Here is a 24801-nt window from a genome sequence, read left to right as displayed (position 1 = left end):
AGAGAACAAAATTAGAAAATAAACAGATAACAAACCACCACATTATTTTTGGATTAAGGGATTTATTACATTTAATGCATGTGAATTTCATTTTGAGGAGAAAATCTACTGAAATAAATTCTATCACAAATGGTGACATTAGACTTTAAATTTGGTTTATTGTTCAGTTTACTGCTGGCAATACATTTTTAAAAGATGAGAAATTAGTAGATATAAGATAAAAATAAACTACAAATTTTAAATAAAAAGAACCTCATATGGCTGTAAATTAATTAACACCATTCATAAAAATTCAAACATCAAAGAAAAAAAATGAATGAAAATTTGGAAATATTTTAAAATGCATAATGATGATATAACCCAGTAAGTTTTGAGAGGTACAGCTGTTTAGAAGGAAAATTTTAGATTTTAAAGTATATGTAACAATTCAAGGAAGCTTGAAATGAATTTTTTTAGTACTTTATATGAGGAACTTAGAAAAAAATAGCAATTTAAACCAAAAGTAAATTTAAGATAGAAATAAGAAAGGTAAGAACAGAAATCAATGAAAGAGAAGTCAAATATAAAACAGAGGAAAAAATCAAGGTCAAAATTCAGATTTTGAGAAAATCAATTATTTTAATTTTTAAAAGAAACAACATATAAGAAAAGAAGTGACCAATAGCTTCACAAAATTTTCATAATTATTTGGAAAATATTTATTTTTCTATATTCCAATGCAGAATTATTTTTTTTCCATTTTTTCCAGTAAGTGAAGTAAATATCTTAGCCTTCCTCATTCTCCCTCTTTTCCAAACACTTCCTCAAAATAGTCCTGTTGGCAAACTTAAGAGTAACCACAGGATGAGCAGGAAGCAGAACTACTCTTAGACAAAGTGGAAAGTTAATCCATTTGTTTTCCAAGGGTATAGAATCTTAGTTCATAACCTCTGCACCAATCAAAGAGGCTCATGGCCTCATTCTTTACTAGTTTATTTTCATCTTTAATTCTACATTTGTATTAAAGTGAATGATGAGGTCTATCAGTTGAAGGAGACTTCCCAGGAATTCAGAACCTGGTCAACCCAGCTCCAGTCTTGTATTGATTATTCTGTACAGTGTAGGCTTCCACGGGTAGCTTTTTTTTTTTTTTTTAAGAAAAAAACGTAATTATAAAACTGGGCATTTCCAAAATATGTGTCGTCTTTGCTGTGGAAATATTGAGTTGCAATTTTTTTGTTTGTGAGTCTGTATTCCTTAGATATGGATCCAAGTCTTTCTGATATGAGAAGTGTTATCCATAGATTATAGTACTTTTTCAACTGCACCTACTTCTAGAAATTGTTAATCAAATCAGGAAGGGTCAAATTAATTATTTTACAGAAAATTTTTGAGGATAATTTTTTTCTGAAAATGTTTTTAATTGTTCTTTATTTTTGAAGGATATTTTGAACTGATATAGGTTGACTTTTTTAAAAATTTTAAATCTTTAACTTTCTGTTTGAGAATATCCATTAGGTTGTTGTTGTTTTTAAATGTACATATCTATTAAAATTCCCTATATATTTATTAGTTATATCCATCTTTTTCTTAAATTATTCACGTATCCATCATGGGCATTTTAGCCAACTAATTCTAATAAGTGTGTTAAATGTGAATTTCCTCTTATTGATTGTTATTCTTTTGATGAGGTAGTAACACTTACATGCTTTCTGACTTTTTTTGTAATGTTTTATTGCATTAGGACATTGTATATAAAAGAACAGTGTATCTTGCAGTATAAATATTTATATTTTTGTACACATATGATTATATAATTATGTAATTGATACACATATATACACACAAATATATATATGAAAATATTTTGATTTAATGTTTTCAAGAGAATGTAAGTCCTTTTTTCTGCATGTTAGATGGGTCAAGGGCTTATCAATAATATTCCTCTAATAACTGAGTTAGGCAGTCACCGTCTCTAATTTTTTTTTAATTTTTTAATTTAATTTAATTTATTTTTTTATACAGCAGGTTCTTATTAGTTATCCATTTTATACATATTAGTGTATATATGTCATCAAATTTTAATCAGCTTGATTGAACCTCTAGTTTGCCTATACTTTGACCAGGTATTCTGCCACTCCCTGATCTGAGCTCATTATTATATTTTATTTCAGCTGGGAGGGATATTGGCCCATAGTTTCAGACTGTTTTAGTTTGCCTTTGAAGTCATCTGAGTTTTGTACATTTTAGTTACTGTATTTTACAGTTTTTGCATTTTTCATTTTCATCTTTATATATTCAAGCACTCTGTCAAAATTCTTAAACTTGTCTTTAATTTCTTAAGAAAAATAACCACAATTATTTTTGTGTACATTTCTAATATGTTCATTATCTGGATCTCCTGTAGACTTGTTTGTACTCTATGTTGTCTCTTGTTCTTGTCTTGCTTTTTTGTTTGTAGTATTGATAGTTTTTAATCAATTACTATAGGTAATTTGAGGTCTATTTGCAGAAGAATTTACTCTGGACATACCAAGCTGGGGTAAGATTACTAATATTGTCATATCATCAAGATTGATGTAATTCAAAGGTTGACTTCAGTTCCTGTGAAAAATATTCTGTTTGCATACCCTTAAAATTCTAGTGGAGTCTTTAAAATCCTATAATGTTTCAAAACCCTAGAATGTTTACCAATATCTCCAGTTCCTTACAATGCCATGGTAGTCTAATTCTGTTCATTCACACTATGAGCCCATTGACGTTTTTGGATTTAGTGGGCAACTCTAGGAAGAAATCAGCCCAAATACCAACATTTCTTTTGACTTAAAACCTCTCCTAATTTTGATCTAGCAGTTCTTAGCCTGGTAATGCTGCATTGTTTGTGCACAGATTATTTTATCCAGTTTTACTAGCGTTCTAGTAGTGATTTGAACTACCCATTCTGATGCTGACAAAAGTTATACTTGGTAAATAATATCATGTTACACTTCTATATATAAGGATGGTTGGTAAAAATATTTATTTTACAATATATGAAAAATTATTTAGAATAGACAAGAAATCTGGTATGAGAATTATCACTGGAAATCTGTTCCAGTAAATTTAATAGGTGGATAGGAAACCTAGGATTAATGTCATTAACGTCATTCAAAACTCAAACTTCAAAATGATGGAGTAATGTGCAGCCATTAGAAATGCTATCTAAACCTATTTTCCAAATGAATTAATTGCCCACTGTAAATTAATTGCCCAAATATTCCCTGAACATACCAGGTAACTTTATATCTCTCTGCTTTGTCCACTCCATTTTATTTTTCCAAACATTTTCTATTATATCCTATGCTACTTCTGTTTTTGCTTTTCATAGCAGGTTCCATCTTTTAGGAAAACTGTGAACACCAATTTCTCTGTAAGACTGGGATCTTTGGCCAGATCTTGAGTCCCTTTGAACTTCCATTGCCTCATGTTTAAAAAACAAACAAACAAACAAACAAACATACAAACATGTAGCACACAAAATTTATGTTCCTCTGAGTGCTATTTAAGGTTCTAAAGAAATAATGACTTGAAAATTTCTTTGAACGTTTATTTAGCTCAACACAAAGATAATGCCCTTTTATTATTAGATTTGTCTCCTTTTCAAAATGTGTCCAACAGCAATGTACCATTTTCTGAAATCTGTGTTCTATAAAAAAGATTAGCACATGACTATAAAAAAATAAAAGTAAAGGATATCCATTTTTTGCTGACATAAGGGTTGTGGTTCTCAGCCATATATAGCCTGAGCCACTGGAAAGCATAGAGATAAAAACCCACACATCCTGAATCAAAATTCTTCACAACAAGAATAATTGGCTTCCTTCTTACATGCTGTAAAAAAATGACTTTCGTGGAAAAGTACTTACTGAGATTCACAAATTCGGTCACTTTTACCAACCAAATTTGGATGAACTTAATAGAAGTTATTTAAGCTTTATATTTAGTATTTTCTGAAAATATACAGACACAAGTTAGATTTATATTTAATTTTTGTTTTATGTACAAACCTAGCAGTATATCTAAATTTTATTCTTTCTCTCTGCATTCCATACATATTCACTAACTTTTGTGTTTTCTTCTCCTGTGAAGAGAGATATAAGGACACATGATTTAAAGAACAAGGCTTTTATAGCTCTTGAGATGTTTATTTATACTAAGTCTAATAATAATAATAACAACATATATGGATGCCAGAATAAATGTGTTTATTTACTTAAGATAATTAGATACTGTTAAATTTTGAAGGATATCTAGTAATTGGATGATTTCCATCACCAATGTAGGTATATGATTTAAAGTTTAGGTTTGTTACTTAGTTTTACATTCTACAAGACCCAATCTGTAAGTTAGGTTGGGTGGCTGCAGAGTGAGTGAACAGCCAGTCTTTGGGGACCATGAAGAGGGTTGTTTCTTGTGAGAATAAAATAGTTGTCATTCTGCAAAAAGATCTGGACATTCAATAAATGGATCTTTAGAAGCCAGATCCACAGATAGGCCGAAAATCAGAATAGGTTGGGTGGCAGAATCTGGATCCATAGCCCAAGGTAGGAGAGCCCCAGACTCTATAACCCAGGTGTCTGAAGCCACTGGATCCACAGCCCAGTGAGTAGCAGCTTCTGGATCCAGAGCTCAGGGAGCAGCCTCTGCTGGACCTAAAGCCCAGAGACCCAGCATATATTGTCTAGCAGGGATGGTAGAGAGTGGAGGTCCTCGGACGGTAGCAGGATGTCTGGCAAGGACTGGACACCACACTGAATGCCTGGCACATTGTGGGCTCATAGCAGGTCTCCTGACAGCTACTATAGAGAGAGGAGCTCAGCTGGCATGTGCTGAGAGAGTAGAGGTCAGTGCTATAGACCAGGTTGCTGGAATAGAAGGAGCCTGGGTAGCACAGATGACTGCCAAGGGAGCTGGAGGAGAAGTTTCCAGAGCAGTAGTTGTAGGACATGTTGACCGGTGATGTGAGTTCAGCTGAATTAGACTGACAGTATTCTGTGGCATTAGACTGAGAATATTCTATGGCATTTATATACTCTCAGAAACAGGTGTTTACAGCTAGGTAAGGTCACCATTCCTACATGTCTGCTCCCTCATTTGCATAATATTACCGCAATCATCATTTCTGTAACTGCAGCTGCATAGTTTCCTACACATTGTATTTATGGGTGCTATAATAGTTTTTGTTACAACACAAAGCCAATAAACTAGTCATGTCACAAATGCTATGACCGTTTTATATTAATGACCATCCCATCACAGCCAAGAATGTCCCTCCTTCCCGGTATACGTTGCATGTGTATCTGAGTCTGGTTTTGCTGGGGTATGCATTCCTTCTAAGGATGAAGATCAAAATGGTACCATCTTTCTTTTTTATGTGGTTAGAGGCATAGCTTTGGCCTTCTAAAAAGCCTTCTAAAGATTGAAACTACTTGTGACTATCCATTTTTTTCTCCAAAATTAATTTCCAAGTATTAAATATTAATGCAGAGATCTCATATCCAATGGAGAAGGCCCAGCAATGTTACAAATGGAATGGAGGAAAGCTACTAACAGAGGGAACCCTGGGTCTGAAGCCATTGGATCCACAGCCCAATGAGTAGCAGCTTCCAGAGCCAGAGCTCAAGGAGTTGCAGCTGCTGAATCTAAAGCCCAGAGACCCAGGGTAAGTTTTCCAGCAGAGTGTGGAGGTCCTTGGGTGGTAGCAGGATGTCTGGCAGCGACTGGACACCACACAGGACGTCTGGCACCTGGTGGGCTCACAGCAGGTCTCCTGACTGTAGAGAGAGGAGTCCAGCTGGCAGGTGTTGGGAGAGCAGAGGTCAGTGCTGTAGACCAGGTTGCTGGGGTAGAAGGAGCCACAGGAGAATCCTGGCTAGCACTGGTAGCCCCCAAAGGAGTGGGAGGAGAAGTTTCCAGAGCAGCAATTGTAGGGCATCTTGATGGGAGATACGAGTTCAGCAGAATTACACTGAGAATATTCTGAGGTCTAAGGTCATCTTGTGGACTGGGTAATTATATACTCTTGTCAATGGTTCAGCACAGTACTGGTGCAATCCTCTCACATTTTTCACTCCTCTTCTGCATGTGTGTAATTCATTAATCGTCTCTGTAATTGCAGTTGACTAGTTTCCTACCTATTGTATTTACTGGTGCCATGATTTATTATAACACAAAGCAAATGGCCATTCCTGTACAGAAATTCTAGGACAGTTTGTCTGGTATCCTCATCCTATTAAGGCCAGGAAAGCCCATTTTTTACTTCCTGGCCATGACTCCATGTATATCTACTCCTGCTTTGTTCTGGGATTTCTTCTGTCACTTTTCTACCATGTCAAGTGATCAGTGGCATAGCTTTGTTTTTTATAAGGATGCTTCTAATGACTGATTCTACTTGTCCCTACTGATTCACATTCTTCAAATTTATTTTCCATCTATCACATATTATTATACAGTGCTCCTCATATCCAATTGAGGGAAGAAAAATAACACATAATGAGAAATGGCTAGAAACAGAAAGGAACCAGGCAAACATTTAAAGACAAAGTGACTCCAGAAGACTGAATTGGGGTGGAACCACAGGAAGAAACTGATTTGGGGCATGTGAAGAGGGAGTGGGTATAATGATGGTAGTTTGAAAAACTGGGAAAAGGGATGAAGAGACAGGGATTTCAGGTATCTCTTCTACTTGCTTTGAGACTATGGATCTAAATGACATTAAAAAAAAAAACACTTCAAAAATGAATATAATTTATATATTTTCATATATTTTTATTTACCTCATAAAAAATTTAAAAGAACCTGGGTTCTGCATCCTAGAACAACTTAGGCTTTTCTCTGCTCATACTGTGAATGATTTTTGTGCATTTTTCAAAGTCAGTTCCTTTTCTGTAATTTCTTTCAAAAATATAAAATATTTTCCCTTTGTCACCCCTGTTCTCCATTTTATTTTTTCTGTTGTATAATATAATAGCTGAGTGCTAATTTCCAGTGGGCTAATTATATCAGATAAACTTGCACTGAAATAAACACAGAAATTCTTTAGGATGAAGGAAAATAATCTTAAAAGGAAACATTAAATTTCAAGAAAGAATAGAATATTTGTTAGTTGGATTCTCCAGGAAGCAGGCACTGAGACAGGAATGGAAGAACAAAAAGTTTGTAAGAGATTAACACTTGTGAGAAAAAAAAAAGCCATTCTACCATCTTGTTCAGTCATTGACAAGGGGCTGCCATGAGAAAAACCTGACCTTGGCTTGAAATCGAGGCAGATTCAAAAGAAGCCAACAAAGAAAGGCTGTCAGCTAACCTCACTTGTCACAGCTGGATAGCTATTCTTTTTTTGAAGTGATGTGATGTGAGTTCCAGTGCAGATCTGTACCTGTCACAGTCTACCATTTTCACCTTGAGGGTCAACTTATCAGGAGAGAGATTCTCCGTAGCTCTGGTTGATCTCCCTTCCTGAGGGGAAATGTTCAAGAGTAACTCAGTGGGATAAAACACAGACTCTGTCACTGCATTTGATCTTGGACCTGAGGTGGGTACTCATTATTTCCCTCCTTCACAACCATTAGAAATTTGTTTCACCCTCAGCTACCACTTCTATTGGTCTCAGTGGATTTCTTGATGGTATTACCTATGCCCTTTCCTAAGAGGTATGAACACTGATAACCATACCCTTTTCTTGCTATAGTTACTGCATATGACAAATCACATCCTCAATTGGGCAGGAGTTTCCAAGGGCCATCCAAGTAGATCAACTGAGTTCCACACATACTCCCTCCTACCCTCACTGTGTAACAGTAACCCTACTATTTTCTGCTAAACAGGATTATCTACCCTTGAATTAGATGGTAATTCTCTCTCTCTCTTTTTTTTTTTTTTTCTTGCTGGTACCTGAAACAAGGAACTCAAAGTGCTCAGCCAGCAGTCATAATTGTAGTTCAATGAGACCCTTGATATGTCCGTTAGAAAGTCTATCTTTGGGAATAGGTCTTCTATCCTTGGAAATTTCAGTTGCAGAAATAGGAAGCACAAAGTTCTTAAATGGGTCATTGGGGATGACAGTAAGTGGATATTTGGGACCCAATCTTTGAGGAGATTGCGTCCATGCTCCAAGCAAACTTCAGCTTTGCCGTCACTGGGGCTATTTAATGCACTATCAGGCAGACAGCTTCAGGGTCCTGTGGTTTTTGATATAACTTGTGGATCCCACTTCTTGCTATCTCTACTATGAAGTGGATTTCCTGATTAGATGCTGCCTTGTGAGGAATTCCATGCTGGTGAATCAAGTTTTTCATTAGCTCCTGAATAATATTGGTGCTGAGATAAGCACAAAAAGCAGAGGCTTACTCTGAATAGGTAGTTATGTGTTTGAGGATGAACCACTGATCCTTTCAGGGCACAAGGGGGCCATGTTAACTTGCAACCAAGTGACCGGTTGGTCTCCTTGAGGAATAGTGCCATACTGGGAGTTTAACATTAGCCTCCATTGCTGACAGATTGGACATTTGTAGTGGCATTAATTATATCAGATTTGTAAGTGGGAGCTTATGCTGTTGGACCCATTCATAGCCTCTGTGGTCACTTATTCACATGCTCATCTTGCCAGCATTGTGAGGACTTCTGGCAAAGGCAAGCTAGCTCGACTGACAGAGTCATTTTGTCAACTTGATTTTTTAGTTCCTCTTCCATGATAGATGCATTCTGGTGGGCATTAAGAAGAAACACAAAGATCTTGTCACTTTGGACCTACTTGCATATATCCATCCATATGTCTCTATACCAGATTTTATTATCTGAATATTATATAGTCTCCCTTCCAGGTTTTTAACTAGCTGGTCAGGTCAATCGCGACTGTCCAGGAATCTAGATGTATCATCAACTGGGACCACTTTTCTCTTTTATACAAAGTGAATAACCAGGTGCTAGACATATGCTTCTACACATAGAGAAAATATTTTTCTCATCACGGTGTTTAAAGGCATCCATGCAATGAGCCAATCCATCTGCAAGCCTTGCTTGGGCTTTTCCCTTCCTCCTTCAGCTGGTCATTTGAGGCACCAAATGTGACCACACATGTGATGTGAGAAAGAGGTGGTGGTGCAATGCTGGTCGGTGACATGGGGGTCTGGGCTTCTGCTTATGGAGCCTGCTTTCTTGTCCTGCTAGTGTTCATTCCTGTATGAGCTATTTCCGTCTTACAATGGATTGCTACTGAGTCCACCTGACTTCATGACTTGGAAGTTTCAACAGAACGCAGCTCACGATGGACAGCTACAGATGCATCATCACTTGTCCCACAGTCAAGTCTTGTATCTCTACCAGATCCAAGTAGTTTCCAAGGATCTGATTATCCAAAGATATGTTAATTTTCAACTACAAATTATAAGACCTTGTTCTACAACTTTATTTGCCTGCATTGTGATTTTCCCACTGAAGTGTGCCGTAAACTCCACATTGCAGTTATATTTTATTTTATTTTTATTTGTTTCAATACCACAGATGCCACCAACACCATATGGTCTGCCAGATTGTTTGACCCAACTAGTAAGGTTGCTTGCATCTGAGACTAGACCTACAGAATCTTTTCCTGCTCCTGGTCTAAAGGAAGCTTTGTATATAGGCCAGAGAGGTACTTCTACTTGGGGAGTATGTTTGTTCCAGAACCCCAAAAAGCCTACCAGATGCTCTGGTACTTTATTTGTAGTAGAGGATTTAAGAGATTTAACTGTTTGTTATATATTTTATTTTTTTATATTATGTTATATATTTAATATGAATATATTTATATAAAATAAGGAAATATAATGACATACTATTTTACATAATGTTTGACAAAAGTTTTATTTTATAAAGTATTTTAAAATGTTTAAATAAGTAGAAAATAGAATGAAAATGAGCAGGCAGAAAACTATTTTAACAGTATGAATAAGAGAAGATGAACCCTAAGATTAATGTGATCCAAAACTCAAGATATCCAAAACAATGAAGTGAAAGAGACCTATTATACCTCTCTAGCTGATTTTCCATTACTAATCCATACAAATTGTAACTTGATTTTCAATAATTTCCTGAACACAAGTACCTTTGTACCTCTCTGCTTTGATCATTTTATTTCACCTTCTCAGAATTCTCCTTATTCTCTCCCATGTTGCTTACGTCTTCACTTCTTATATGAGTCCTCATCTATCATAAAGTCTTGGATCTTGGTTTTATTGTAAGACTGGGACCTATAGCGAACCCTTAATCTGCTTTGAGTCTTCATTTCCTTCTGTGTAAAATAACTAGTTCATAAAATGTGTGTTTCTCATGATTCTTATAACAGTCTGAAAAATGATGAATAGGAAAATTCTTTGAACCTTGTTCTTTATCTCTGTATAAAGATACTGTCTTTTTGTTATTTGCTTTAGACCTTATCAATATGTTATCTATCTTAGCACTATGCTGTTTTCTGAAATATGTGACCTATAAAATGTCAGAATGGCAACATAAAACATAAAAACAAGGAGAGTGTAAATGTGTGTTGCGATATGAATGAAATAGTGACTTCTGATTGTTTGAAAGCCTTGTTTTTTCCAGCCATGTTTAGTTTGGATCTTGGCTACAAGAAGGTGAAACTCTACATCTCATGAACCTAATTAATTCTCACCAAATATAATTGGCTCCCTCTTTACACCTGTGAAGAAATCAATTATATACAAAGGTACTCAGCGAGATGAAGGGATATGGTTTTTTGCCACCCAACATTGACTGAATCAAAGAAAGCTCTCTAAACTAACGCACAAAACTTTTCATATAACCTAAAAATTTTCCCCGTTCAGTTGTATTTTCCAAATTGCTTGTTTGTCTCCTTCAGTCAGCAAACATCAAGACCCCATATCCTTTGAAGAAACTGTGCTCTATGCCACTCCTGAGATTATTATTCATGTGAAGTTTATGCATGCAATGTAAGGATTTCAGAAAACAGAAGTTTTGAAGAAGAAAATGTTTAAACCCTCAAATAAATTAGTTCAAATCTATCAATATTAGTTTTTCAAAGTTTGCTTTCAGAGGTATAGTAAACGTTAACTCAAAAACAGCCTCCATAAAAAGCAAAAGAAAAAAAACACAATTAGTTAAAACTAACAATAAAATTAGTAGCATATTTGCAAGCCAGATTGAATGAGTTTATTAGATTATATTCATTTAGGTTTTTATCCATTTTGTGAATAAAATGCATGAACAAGGATCCCATTAATTCATTAACATTAGTTCATTGTTTGTTAACATGAATTTCATTAATTGATTAAGTAATATATTTCATTTATTTTACTAATTCTGTTAATTTATTCCATAAAATTAATCATTAAGTTCAGTATATGTGGCAGACAGTTTTTTGGTCAGTATTTTATGAATGGAAAAAAGGTGAAGAACAGTTGATCTTCCCGAAGATCATGAAGATGATAGAAGCTCTGTATAGAGGTTGGACACATTGCTCACATCTGAACGTTCGACAAGCTGATCAATAGAAGGCAGATCCACAGATTGGTCTGTAACACAGTGATTGGCAGCTCCTAGAGGCAAAGTTGGATGGATGGCAGAATCCGGATCTATGGTTCAGCTAAAGGAAGGCATAGACTTCATAACCCAGGGGTCTGAAGCCATGGGATCAAAAGCCCAGTGTGTAGCAGCTTCTGGATCCATAACCCAGGGAGCAGCCTCTGCTGGACCGAGAGCCCAGAGACCCAGCATAAGTTGTCCAGCAAGGACTGTAGCGCATGGAGGTCCTTGGGCGGTAGCAGGATGTCTGGCAGGGACTGGATTGCACACAGGATGTAAGGCACCTGATAGGCTCATAGCAGCCACTCTGAAGAGAGGAGCCCAGATGGCAGGAGCTGGGAGAGCAGCGATCAGTGCTGTAGACCAGGTTGCTGGGGTAGGAAGAGCCACACGAGGAGCCTGAGTAGTGCAGGTGGTCCCCAAGGGAGCGGGAGGAGAAGTTTCCTGAGCAGCGGCAGTAGGACATGTTGACAGGAGATGTGAGTTCCAATGAGTGACAAAGAGAAGATTCTGAGATTTAATGTCACCTCCTGAACTGGAGTGTTTTTATACTCTGAGCCATGGGTGTGGCATTCTACACAGTCACCTTTCTCACGCTTGTAATCTCTCATCTCTGTATGTGTAATTCAATAATATTTTCTGCAATTGCAAATGAAAAATTCCTTTCATCTCGTATTCATGGGTGAATTCACTGTGTTGTTAAAGCACTAAGCTAGTGACCTGTTCCAAAGTCAGAAATTCTATGACTACATGCCTTTGATGCCATCTCATCATGACCAGAAAATCCCCTACTCTTCTCACTGGCCAAGATTCTTTGTTCATTTGACTGTATATTGGCTGGTGGATGCTTAGTTCTAAGGGGAGAGATTAAGATGAAGTAAATTTTTTTTTGTCAGTGGAATAAAGGCACCCTATTTGCCACCAATGATTTTCTTTCCCTAACTTTATTTCATTACCTAAAATTCCTTTTACATATTTTATTATAAAATTGCTTCTCAAATTCTTTAGAAAGAGAAAATAGATCAGATAAATTGAATAAGAAATATGGTGGATCACAGAGATAAACCAGAACAAATGTTTAGAGGCAAAAATGACTAAAGAAGTCTACTTTGAAGCAGAGACTCAGGGGATGCCAATATGTGCACATGTGAAAAGACTCAGAGTCAAATATTTTAGAGGCAAGAGGAGATAAGGAGTGACTTTATGGGGCTTTCCATCTCTGTAGTTTAAATTAAAAAGTTCAATATGAGTATAGTTTATGGCTTTTCATGTATATATTGTCCCTTTTGTCATCTATATTTAAAATTTTCTAAAGGTCTTTCTTCTCTAGGACAACTCCCATCAAGCAATACCTTCTGAACATTTCTACCTTCAGATTCTTTCATATGATTTTCTTTTTCACTGTAAAACATACTTTTTACCTACTCTATTCCTTTAAGATTATTTTTCCACTGTAAAATATCTAGATATCTTCTTTTTCTAGAGCTTTCTATATCAGGTAAACCTGAACTAAAATGAATATTGAAGGATTTTCTCAAATTAAAAACATGGTGATCTCAGAGGGAAATTTGGAATTGCAGGAGAGGAAAAGAAGACTGAAATATGAGTGAATTATGTCTAAATAGACATTGTACACAGCACTAATAAAGCGGTTCTTAATATATAAGAAGAAATAAACATAATAAATTAAGAATGATCATTAAAATCTAAGATTTTGCTTAAAAATGAAAAGCCTGGAAAAAATAACAAAAGAGTAAAATTATACCATTAAACCATTTTATTACTCCTCAAATGCATGAAAGGAGACAAAAAGAAACATAAAAGATGGATTAAATAACAGTAAAATAGTAAATATGTAGGTAGAAATCTGACTGTATCAATAATTAAGTTAAATATAATATGACAAAATAGTCCATATAAAAGACTTAGAATATCAAACTGGTATGAAAATCAAAATTATTTTCTACATAAAAGAGGTTTTCTTGAGGCTTCCCTGGTGGCGCAGTGGTTGAGAATCTGCCTGCCAATGCAGGGGACATGGGTTCGAGCCCTGGTCTGGGAAGATCCCACATGCCGCGGAGCAACTGGGCCCGTGAGCCACAACTACTGAGGCTGCGCGTCTGGAGCCCGTGCTCCGCAACAAGAGAGGCCGCAATAGTGAGAGGCCTGCACACGGCGATGAAGAGTGGCCCCCGCTTGCCGCAACTAGAGAAAGCCCTCGCACAGAAACGAAGAGCCAACACAGCCAAAAATAAATATAGAAATAAATTTTAAAAAGAAAAAGAAAAAAAGACCTAAAGAAGAAATACATGGCGAATTTCTTTCTTCTCTTTAAAAAAAAAAAAAAAAAAAAGAGGTTTTCTTAAATATGAGGAAACAGAAAAGGAAACATAAAAGATATATCCGGCAAAAGAAACAAAAATGCTAGTTCTACTTTATTAATCTCAAAGTTTGCTATATGTTAAGAAGTTTATTGTATATTAAGCAAGATACTTCTTAACAATCAATCTGTCAGACTTCCAGGAGGATGCACATTATTTCATTAGTTATTTAAATGTTACACTAAGGCCATACCATCCAATAGAGTAGGCACTAGCCACATATATCAAATTCAATTTGCATACATTAAATTAAATTAAATTAAAATTCAGTTCCTCAGTCATATTCATCACATTTCAAGTGCACAACAGATAACGTGTGGCTAATGGATACCAAATATTGGAAACTGCAGATAAAAAATATTTTCAGCATCAAAGAAAGTTCTACTGGGCAGTGCTGCCTTAAAGATCACAGCCGATTGTTGATTTGCTAATATAAATTCATATTTTTACTGTTTTCTGTACAATGCAAGAATGTTAGAAATCTTAAGGCCATTTATCCTTACCCCAATTCATGTATTATTATGTTAGTATTTTCGTTTTATGTATGCTTATGCATATTGATAAATATTTGTCCCCATGTTTTTACAGGCAATATTTGCTTAAATGTACCCAATATATATTTTTCATTTACTCTTTATTCCTTCCTACATCTTTTTGCTATATGCTAGGATCATTTTGCTTTTGACTATGTATAACTTTTAACTATATATTTTTGTGCTGGAAGGCTAGTGACAAGTTCTCTAAGTTTTCAATTGTCTGAAAATATCTGTATTTCTATTTCCTTTTTGAAACAGATACTCACTAGTCATGTATTCTAGTTTTAAATTGTTCTTTCTTCACAAATTTGAGGCTATGTAATTGTTTTCCTACCTTCCCCTTTCTATATGTTTAGAATTCAGTTGTCAATTTTATTGTTGCTTTTTTTGAAGGTAACTTGATTTTTTCCCCGTGGGTTGTTTTACTTTTTTTTTTTTTTTCTTCTTCTTGTTCATCAGTTTGACTCCATTGTGCCTAGGTGTGGGCCTTTCTTCATATTTGTCATACATGGGATTTGTAACATTTCTTGAATTTGTGAATTGATTTTCCTCTATTTGGAAAATTCTCTCTGGATCTGTTTCTATTCCATGCTTCTTCTCTTAGATTTGGTGATGTCTTGCCTTGTCAATGGCTGTTAATTTTTCATTGAATATCAACGTGTACATATATATATTTATATATATGTATACATATGTGTGTCTGTGTATAAATATACATATATGTGTATGTATACACACACACACAACTTGTTTTAGGACTCCAGTTGAAATTTTTAGACCTTTCCATATTCTCCATGTTCCATATGCTCTGGAGTGCTGTTCAATATTTTTATGCTTTCTTAACTTTTTAGTTTGAACATACTCTTCTGAACAATCTCTAATTGTTTCCTCAGCTATGCCTAATTTATTTTTAATCCAATTGTAAGAAATTCTACATTTAATTTATTGCATTTTTTAATTTTAGAATTCTACTTGATTCTTTTAATATGTTTCAATGTTCTGCCAAATTTTTCTATCTCTTTATTTCCTAAACATATGGATTATAGTTATTATAAGATCTATGTCTTACCTTTCCATTTACTGAATCCCTTATAAGTCTGTTTATACCACATAACACATATTTTCGTTTTAATAATTTCTTAAATTCTTGAAGTCTGATAAATTTTCCTTGGATATCAAACTATAACTATATCTGTATCATCTATATATTCATCTATATTTACATATTCATTTATAGCTATATAGTCATTGGTAAGCAGTGCTTACTATGTCCACTCTAGAAGAGCCATATAAAATATGCCAAAGGGATTGAGAGAGATCACTAGGAATGGGGATAACCTTGAATACATTTTTTTAATTGTTTAAAAAGTTAATCAATTCTAAAGCAAGAACAGACCACTATGGACATATGTGAAGAAAAACAAAGTGGGAGACACTGGAGATGAAGTGAGGAAACTAGTGACAGTGGTAGAAAGAGGGACAAATCTGCCAGGATTTTCTTCTAACCCAGTGGACAACCTATGGATACTCTACTTTTAATTCAACCAAATCAAAATTGTTTCAAAATGAACGCAATTCATGATTTTTGTAGATACATTTATATTTGTAGAACGTCCTAGAGTTTCCTCTCCCACGATATTTCTGAACCCCATCACAAAATTTTGAATGCCTTCTGAGCATTTCCAAGGCCTTGGTAGATCCCTACTTAAGTACATGATTCTGTCCCAGCTTTCTTACTAAAGGTGGACCCAGGTTTTGAAAACCTTGAAGTTTATAACTTCAGGGTCCTTTTTTAGCACAAAGAATACAACACTGTGAATATAATAGTAGATATAAATATGAATACTACTTTAGAATAAAGATAATATTAACCAACAAAAACCTACAGGTTAACTAAATACACAAATATTACAAAATCAAGACATTAATATATCATCTATAAACTTTCCCCAACATTTCTTGGCTACACAGTCCTTGATCACCTCTACGTAGGATGATGGTTTTATCAACATGATTTTCTTTGGAAAGAATAGAAATATAATTCAGTTTTTCTCTAGAATTGTATATCAAAATCACTTAAATTATTTTTGATGACATGGAAAATTTTCTTTCAACATTGCCATTTGTTATTACTAATGCTGCACCTGTAACATCCTCCGTTACTCCTTCTTGGTCAGAGCTTCAAGCCTGGGGTTATGCTTAGCTCTGCCAGGTGTCCTGGTTCACCTCCCCTCCAAGTCTTCTGGCCCTGGGGTTTGGGGGCTTGTGTGAGGATCAGCTGCAAATGGCTGTGGACCCTAGGTTTTAGTGGCCTCCTAGCAGGTAGCAGAGCAGTATCCTGGTTCAAATACTTCTTCTTGAAGTCAAAGCTCCCTGAGGTCCTGAGGTTCATCAGGTTGACTCTGTTGGCTAGAGGTAGTAGAGGCAGCTCTCTGGATTCAGCCACAGCCCCAGCACTACCACAAGGACACAGAAGTGACATCAAGTCCATAGCAGCCCAGCTGGAACAACAGCTTTCTCCAAGCCTCCCCGGAGGGGTGCCAAGAGAGCTTTGGAAAAAGTTAAGCGAAAGAATCCTCAGGAGGACCCTCACACTTAAGTTTCATTAGGTTAAATCTGTCTCTGTCTTTACCTTAGATACCCTGCCCAAGATGTCTGAATATGTGCTATTGATGTTCTCTTTGAGATATCAGGAACCTACGTGGAGTGCCCAGATCTCCCTCCAAGATACCTTCCATGGCAACGTCTCTCTCCAGTGCTCCACCCTAAGCTTTGATCATTACATTGTTATAACTTATTGTTACTTTTGTTATTTGTCTTTGATCTTCTTTAACTCCAAGTTAAAATACATAGGAACATGTCTGACAGATTTATCATATTCTTTAAGTATATTGCTATGTTTCTGACAATTTCAAGAGAAATGCACTGATGTAACACACACCAATGGTCAAATATGTGTTATCAGGAACTCAAGAAGTTAATGTCGTGGCTTATGGCACTGAATTGTAGCTTTATTTAATAAAAATGAAATAAAATTATACTATATATGCTTAAATTATCAATCTTTCCTCAATGTAAAAATATGTTTAATTGCCACTTAAAAAAAGAAATCACTATCCAGCATTTTTATAAGTCAAAGGAAAGATGAAGTAGCTGCACCCACATCAAACAGCTACTTTTTGAAAGCTTATCTTATGATCTTTTAATTTTCTAATTTTTTATTACTGGGCATATACCCTGAGAAAACCATAATTCAAAAAGAGTCATGTACCAAAATGTTCATTGCAGCTCTATTTACAATAGCCAGGACATGGAAGCAACCTAAGTGTCCATCATCAGATGAGTGGATAAAGAAGATGTGGCGCATATATACAATGGAATATTACTCAGCCATAAAAAGAAATGAAATGGAGGTATTTGTAATGAGGTGGATGGAGTTAGAGTCTGTCATACAGAGTGAAGTAAGTCAGAAAGAGAAAAACAAATACAGTATGCTAACACATATATATGGAATCTAAGGAAAAAAAAAAAAAAAAAGGTCATGAAGAACCTAGTGGCAAGATGGGAATAAAGACACAGACCTACTAGAGAATGGACTTGAGGATATGGGGAGGGGGAGGGGTGAGATGTGACAGGGTGAGAGAGTGTCATGGACATATATACACTACCAAATGTAAAATAGATAGCTAGTGGGAAGCAGCCGCATAGCACAGGGAGATCAGCTCGGTGCTTTGTGACCACCTAGAGGGGTGGGATAGGGAGGGTGGGAGGGAGGGAGATGCAAGAGGGAAGAGATATGGGAACATATGTATATGTATAACTGATTCACTTTGTTATAAAGCAGAAACTAACACCATTGTAAAGCAATTATACTCCAATAAAGATGTTTAAACAAACAAGCAAAAAAAGAAATCACTATCCAGCATTTTTATAAGTCAAAGGAATGATGAAGTAGCTGCACCCACATCAAACAGCTACTTTTTGAAAGCTTATCTTATGATCTGTTAATTTTCTAATTTTTTTCATATGGACTCCTAGCCACTGGGGTAAAAATCCTAGCCCATGAAATTCTGTGAAGATCATGCCTTTCTCAAATCTCTGTCTTCTTTCTTGAAAATAGTTGCCTTATCACAAGTAAGAATGACTTTTTACTGGCTCAAAGCAGGATCAGTGTTAATTAAAATAATAAATTCAGCAAAATTTGTCTGTAGTGACACAACCTTCTGGCTGCAATGATGCCCTTCTCTCCTCAGTACACCTCTAACCGTCCTTACATCAATGTGGCAATCAATGATACCAGTTGGAATAATACATCACAAACTCTCAGGTCCTCTATCAAATCCAACCTACATAGTTTTGTTTATTGCACAAGTGTGGGTCTCCATACGCTTTTAATTAAACTCCAAATTAGTTGCCTATATTTAAAAATCAAAAGAATTCACATAAAATGTGGATTTATGACTTCCAAAATTTCTGAAACTCTGGCTACATCGGGCTCCCTTGCTTGTCGTTGCCTGGAGCTGCATACAAGCTGCTCCATTCATATGGGGTGTGCTTCCCTCTAATTCCCAACAACTCTAACCACTCCGCTAATTTCAGTTACCATTAGTCATTGAGCTGGCACTACTATTTTGTTGTGTTAGTTAATGCCTACATCATAAATAGGAGAATGAGAGATGAATTAGAAGCTTTGGGTGTTAAGACAGTTTGTGAAAACCAACTCCCTTGTGCACTTGAAGGATATTCTTCCGTGTTTAATAGAAAAATACCATGTATCTGTGTTGATGGGCTGGAATATAAAACATCAATTATGGAACAAATCACAAGCCAATTGGACCACCTCACTTATGTTGATGATCCTCTGACTTAAGTTCTTTAGATGCCAGCAGAATTTGAGTTGGTTTTTATATACTGGGCAAAGACTTAAATCAGTGGTGTCTTACTGCTGAATATGCAACAAACCATCCTGAAAAATACATAAACAATTAAAAATAACCCAGATGATTGAACTCCTTCCCAGGCCACTCCATATGTGATTCTGATTGTTAAATCAGAATTTAACCATTGTTAAACTAAAGGTTTAACATCTAGCTGGTAGCCCATAGGAGATGCTTATAGCTGTGTGAAATCATGCTACATGCCTGACAAGTGTAACCACTTTTGTACAGGAATTGTCTTTCCAAGAATATAAAGCAGAACATTAAAAAGAGAGAAAGGGAAATCTATTTTCTGTTTATAACATCATAATTCTATTGTAATGGGAGGTTTCTGCTAATAATATGCAGTACCCCTTCTTCTTGTTACTGCAGAAATATAATAGCTATTATGAACACTGTTGTTTGGGAATGTTGAAGATGGATTTAGTAACATTAATATCCATCTTGCAAGATGCGGCATCTTAGGGATTGAACAAAGGCTGCGTGTCACTACCCAGTGACACAGTGCAGATGGCCTCATGATGACTAGTAATGACTCACTATAAATACAGGAGAGAAGAGCAATTTTGACAGACTATGATAGCTACAATTGGGAGGTGGAATAAAAATGGCTTTTTAGTTAAAAATCAGATGAATAGCATGTTGAATATATGAGGGGAACTGAGACGGTCCATGGCATATAGTAGACACTCCATAAATATATGTTGATTGACTGAAAAGGGAATTTAGATAGCAGATATCTTAAATGAAATAAAGCATGTAAGAAGGTTATGCAAATATTAGCCACTTTTTGTTTGATCGGGTAGCTGAGTGAAGGTTGACTATACCTATTAACAGATTTGGAAATTTTTCCCCTCAGAAGTCATGCTCAGATAAGACTCATAGGCTTGGATTTATCCATCTAGTATCAAGTCCTGAGCTAGTGGAGAGTAGTGAGATGGGGAAAAAGAAAATGCTAGAAGACATGTGTGTGTGAGCACATTTCCTCTCCTGTCACTTTGTGGAGGTTTGGCCTCTTCCTGATCTGGGGTTGTCACCATCCCCTGCCTCATTTCTTTTTGCCCAAAGTCTTTGCTGATTGAAGGCATGATGAGTGGCATACAGAAGGCAGACCCATATTTACTCTGTATTTATTCTTCTAACCTCTGGAAGGTAACATAGGATTGGATGAGCTTTCTGATCATAAACTCTCTTCATCTCCAGAGGTAGGGGTAGGTGCGTTGGGGGAATATGGGTAGGGAATATCTGGAGGGGAGAGCAGGAAAAAAGATGCTGAAGAGGAAAAGTTTATCCCAAGATCTTTCTGGATTTTCAAAGCCTTAAAAGTAGAGGATACTTGAGATTTCTTTGTTTCCTAGGCTGTTCACCCCTGTAATTAGGTGGAGCCCTAGACAGGAATGGAGCCTAATTTTCTCTCGAGCGGACTGGTTTTGTAGTGCTAGGTTGGCTGAACACAGCAGTGGTTGGATGATTGGAGATACAGACATAGCAGAGGCCATGGTATTCCAATGTCTGTTGGAGACAAATGGAGAGAGCTCTGACACCTGAGAAACCTCTAATTTAGGGTCTTTGTTTTGGTTTTCTCGCTTAACTTGCAGGGTAAGCTGCTTAACTCTATTTATTTTCCCATTGCAGTGCTCAAATTCTATGATGCTAAAATTTGGTTCTGGCAACATCGCTGGTGCCCAGAGAGTTCTGTCTTAGACAAAGTAGACTAAGGTTTTGATAAGAGTGGTTAAAGGGCTGTAAGGCATAGTTTTGTCCATTTATTTCTAGGGAAGTGTTATGCACAGGGTTCCTTCTTCCTTTCTTGTTATCTTTTTTGATATTGAATTTTGAACTTATCCTAAAACCACTATTTGATTTATTTCTAAAAACTTGGAATTTAAATAAAACAAACAAACATATAGGGCACTGTGGAATGAAGTATGTTTGATCACTCAGAATCTTATTTTTTTAAATTATTGAACTATAGTTGATTTACAATGTTGTGTTAGTTTCAGGTGTACAGCAAAGCGTTTCAGTTGCATATAAATATTCTTTTTGAGATTCTTTTCCATTATAAGATATTCCAAGATACTGAATATAGTTCCCTGTGCTATATAGTAGGACCTTGATGTTTATCTATTTTTTAAAAATTTATAATGTTTTTATTGTGCTTTTCTTATTACAAAAGTATTTCATGCAGAAAATTTGAAAAATACGGATAAGCAACAAATAAATATGTAAGAAACACTTGAATCTTATCACCCCAAAATATTCACTGATAACATATTATTCTTCACTCTTTTCATTTTTTATTTTTTAAATTTTTATTGAAGTATAGTTGATTTATAATGTTTCAGGTATACAGCAAAATGATTCAGTTGTATATATTCTTTTTCAGATTCTTTCCAATTATAGGTTATTACAAGATATTGAATATAGTTCCCTGTGCTATACGGTAGGTCCTTGTTGGTTATCTATTTTATATATAGTAGTGTGTATCTGTTAATCCCAAACTACCAATTTATCCCTCCCCACATTTCCCTTTTGGTAGCCTTAAGTTTGTTTTCTATGTCTGTGAGTCTATTTCTGTTTTGTAAATAAGTTCATTTGTATTATTTCTTAGATTCCACATATAAGTGATATCATCACTTGATATCATCACATGATATTTGTCTTTCTTTGACTTACTTCACTTAGTATAATAATCTCTAGGTCCATCCATGTTGCTGCCAATGTCATTATTTCTTTCTTTTTTTATGGCTGAGTAATATTCCATTGTGTATATATACCACTCAGGATGTAAAACTCTGGTGAGATAAAACATAGATCTCAGAATCCCACCAGCACAGTGAGAAGCTCTGGGGAGGGGGCCTCCCATCCCAATTGATGGACAATGTAAGGTAGAAGCTAAATCACAGGCTCTGTCATCAGAATCCCTGGGAGGCAAACCCTGGCACTGCCTTTTCTAGTACTGAGATCTTATGCCATTGACTTGAGAACTTCACGCCCCACTTTTCTCACCAGTGACATGCAAATAATAGTACCTCCCTCATTGGATTATTATAAGAATTAAAGGACATAATGAATGTAAAATATCCAGAGTACTGCCTGGCAGTTAGTAAGGAATATATGTAAATCTTTGCTCAAATAAACAAAGAAAATACTTCCCACGTGGTGTTGAGGAATCAAATTTAAGAATCACTGCTATAAATCTCTGAAGTACATTTTTATCGTCTGAGTCATCCTTTAGCCAAAGAGCCAAATGTCTCTGATTAAATGAGAAACTTGGGATTTCAAAAAATATACTTGTTTAAAACTAAGAGCATAACAACTGCAACCCCCTGCAGAAAGCACTGTTTTAAACCTATATAGAACTAATCACCAGTTCAAAACCAGTGATAAATGACTTCTTAACTGAGTGATTTCAGGTTGCGCTCACATGATGTGCTGCTTCTTTTATCCTTCCTTCTCTAGTTTTCCTTTCTTTCTCATCTCCATCCATCTCTTAATTTCCCCTTCTTTCCATTCTCTCTTTTTTACCTTTCTTTTTATTTCATTTGACATTCATCTTGGTTTAACTTTCTAAACTGGTAATACTCTCAAGGAAATGTTTCTATTTGTTTCATGGGTTGAATAGAATTGATGCTTCTTTATGTCATTTCCAAGAGTAGTTAAGCATTTCTACTCATTTCTCTTAGAATGCTTGAAATTTAATTAGTTTTATTGATATTTTATTTAATTTTAGAATAGAAATATTTGAATGAAAAATTTCCATTGTTCATTTTAAATGTTGAAATCTCAGTGTAATAATGCCAATATTGCCAAAGTCAAACAATTTCAAGATGACTTGCAACTGTGGCCCTGATAAAACTGAGTTCATAACTGTACATATCTGGTTTCCAGAACATTAGTCTGTTTCTTACATGGTGCTTTAGGAATCTTCAGCTGTGCACATCATGTCTTTTTTTTAGAATTTCAATCACTTTTTCTTTATTGAAGTATAGTTGATTTACAAAATTGTGTTACTTTGAGGTTTATAACAAAGTCATTGTTATACACACAAATATATACATACATATACATATACATGTGTATATACACATATATATTCTGTTTCAGATTCTTTTTCATCATATATTATTACAAGATACTGAATATAGTTCCCTGTGTTATACAGCAGGTCCCTTTTGTTCATCTATTTTATATTCGGTAGTGTGTATATGTTAATCCCAAACTCCCAATTTATCCCTCCCCATTTTTCCCCTTTGGTAACCATAAGTTTGTTTTCTATGTCTGTGAGTCTATTTCTGTTTTGTAAATAAGTTCATTTGTATCATATTTTTAGATTCCACATATAAATAATATCATATGATATTTGACTTTCTCGGTCTAACTTACTTCACTTAATATGATAATCTCTGGGTCCATCTATGTCTCTGCAAATGCATTATTTCAATTCTTTTTTATGGCTGAGTAATATCCCATAATACATATAAACCACATCTTCTTTATCCATTCATCTGTCAATGGACATTTAGGTTGCTTCCATGTCTTGGCTATTGTAAATAGAGTTGCTGTGAACATTGGGGTGCATGTATATTTTCGAATTAGTTTTCTCTGGATATATGCCCAGGAGTGGGATCATCGGGTCATATGGTAACTCTATTTTTAGTTTTTAAAGGAACCTCCATACTGTTCTCCATAGTGGCTGCACAAATTTACATTCCCACCAACAGTGTAGGAGGGTTCCTTTTTCTCCACACCCTTTCCAGCAATTATTATTTGTAGACTTTTTGATGTTGACCATTCTGACTGGTGTGAGGTGCTACCTCATTGTAGTTTTGATCTGCATTTCTCTAATAATTAGTGATATTGAGCATCTTTCCTTGTGCTTGTTGCCCATCTGTATATCTTCTTTTGAGAAATATCTATTTAGGTCTTCTGCCCATATTTTGATTGGGGTTGTTTGTGTTTTTGATATTAATAATCCCTTGTCATCATGTCTTAATCTACCAGATTGGAAGGACCTAGGTGAGAAGGATGATGCCCTTTTCTCAGTTACTGGTTCACAATGGACTTTCAGTAATGTTTATTAAAAAGATGACTATCAGAACTCTTAGTATTGACTTTATTATTTTTACTTGTTGACAATTGAAAATACCTGATCATCACTTCATGAACTGAGATTGTGCTGCCTTGTTCCTTAGGAAACAGAAATAAAAGAGCATGGTATCTTGTCAATGTAAGATGGCAGAGAGCAGACAGTGATCAGGAAGCGCTGCTTTGTTGCATGGTGATTATTGGATTATTGGCCATGAAAATAGCTACCTTCATTTTGTCAATGAGAAAAGAGTGATTTGTGTCTCTTAAGTAAGTGAATAAAACATATTCAGCCATGTCTGT

General features: G+C 35.5%; 1 protein-coding gene and 1 pseudogene across 1 annotated transcript; both read right to left on the bottom strand.

The window, feature by feature from the left end:
* Positions 1-4077: 4077 nt before the first annotated feature.
* Positions 4078-5953, bottom strand: LOC102999882 (keratin-associated protein 23-1). The gene is given in 3 exon segments (XM_028164434.1): positions 4078-4099; positions 5779-5839; positions 5842-5953. Coding segments are annotated over 3 exon segments (195 nt in total).
* Positions 5954-11518: 5565 nt separating this feature from the next.
* On the bottom strand, positions 11519-12064 carry LOC102998770 (keratin-associated protein 13-1-like; annotated as a pseudogene).
* Between the last annotated feature and the right edge of the window lie 12737 nt (positions 12065-24801).

Source organism: Balaenoptera acutorostrata, chromosome 4 (assembly GCF_949987535.1).
Source record: "Balaenoptera acutorostrata chromosome 4, mBalAcu1.1, whole genome shotgun sequence".
In the NCBI taxonomy this organism is placed as follows: domain Eukaryota; kingdom Metazoa; phylum Chordata; class Mammalia; order Artiodactyla; family Balaenopteridae; genus Balaenoptera; species Balaenoptera acutorostrata.
The sequence above is the reverse complement of the archived record's forward strand: the minus strand, read 5'-3'. Positions and strand labels throughout refer to the sequence as shown.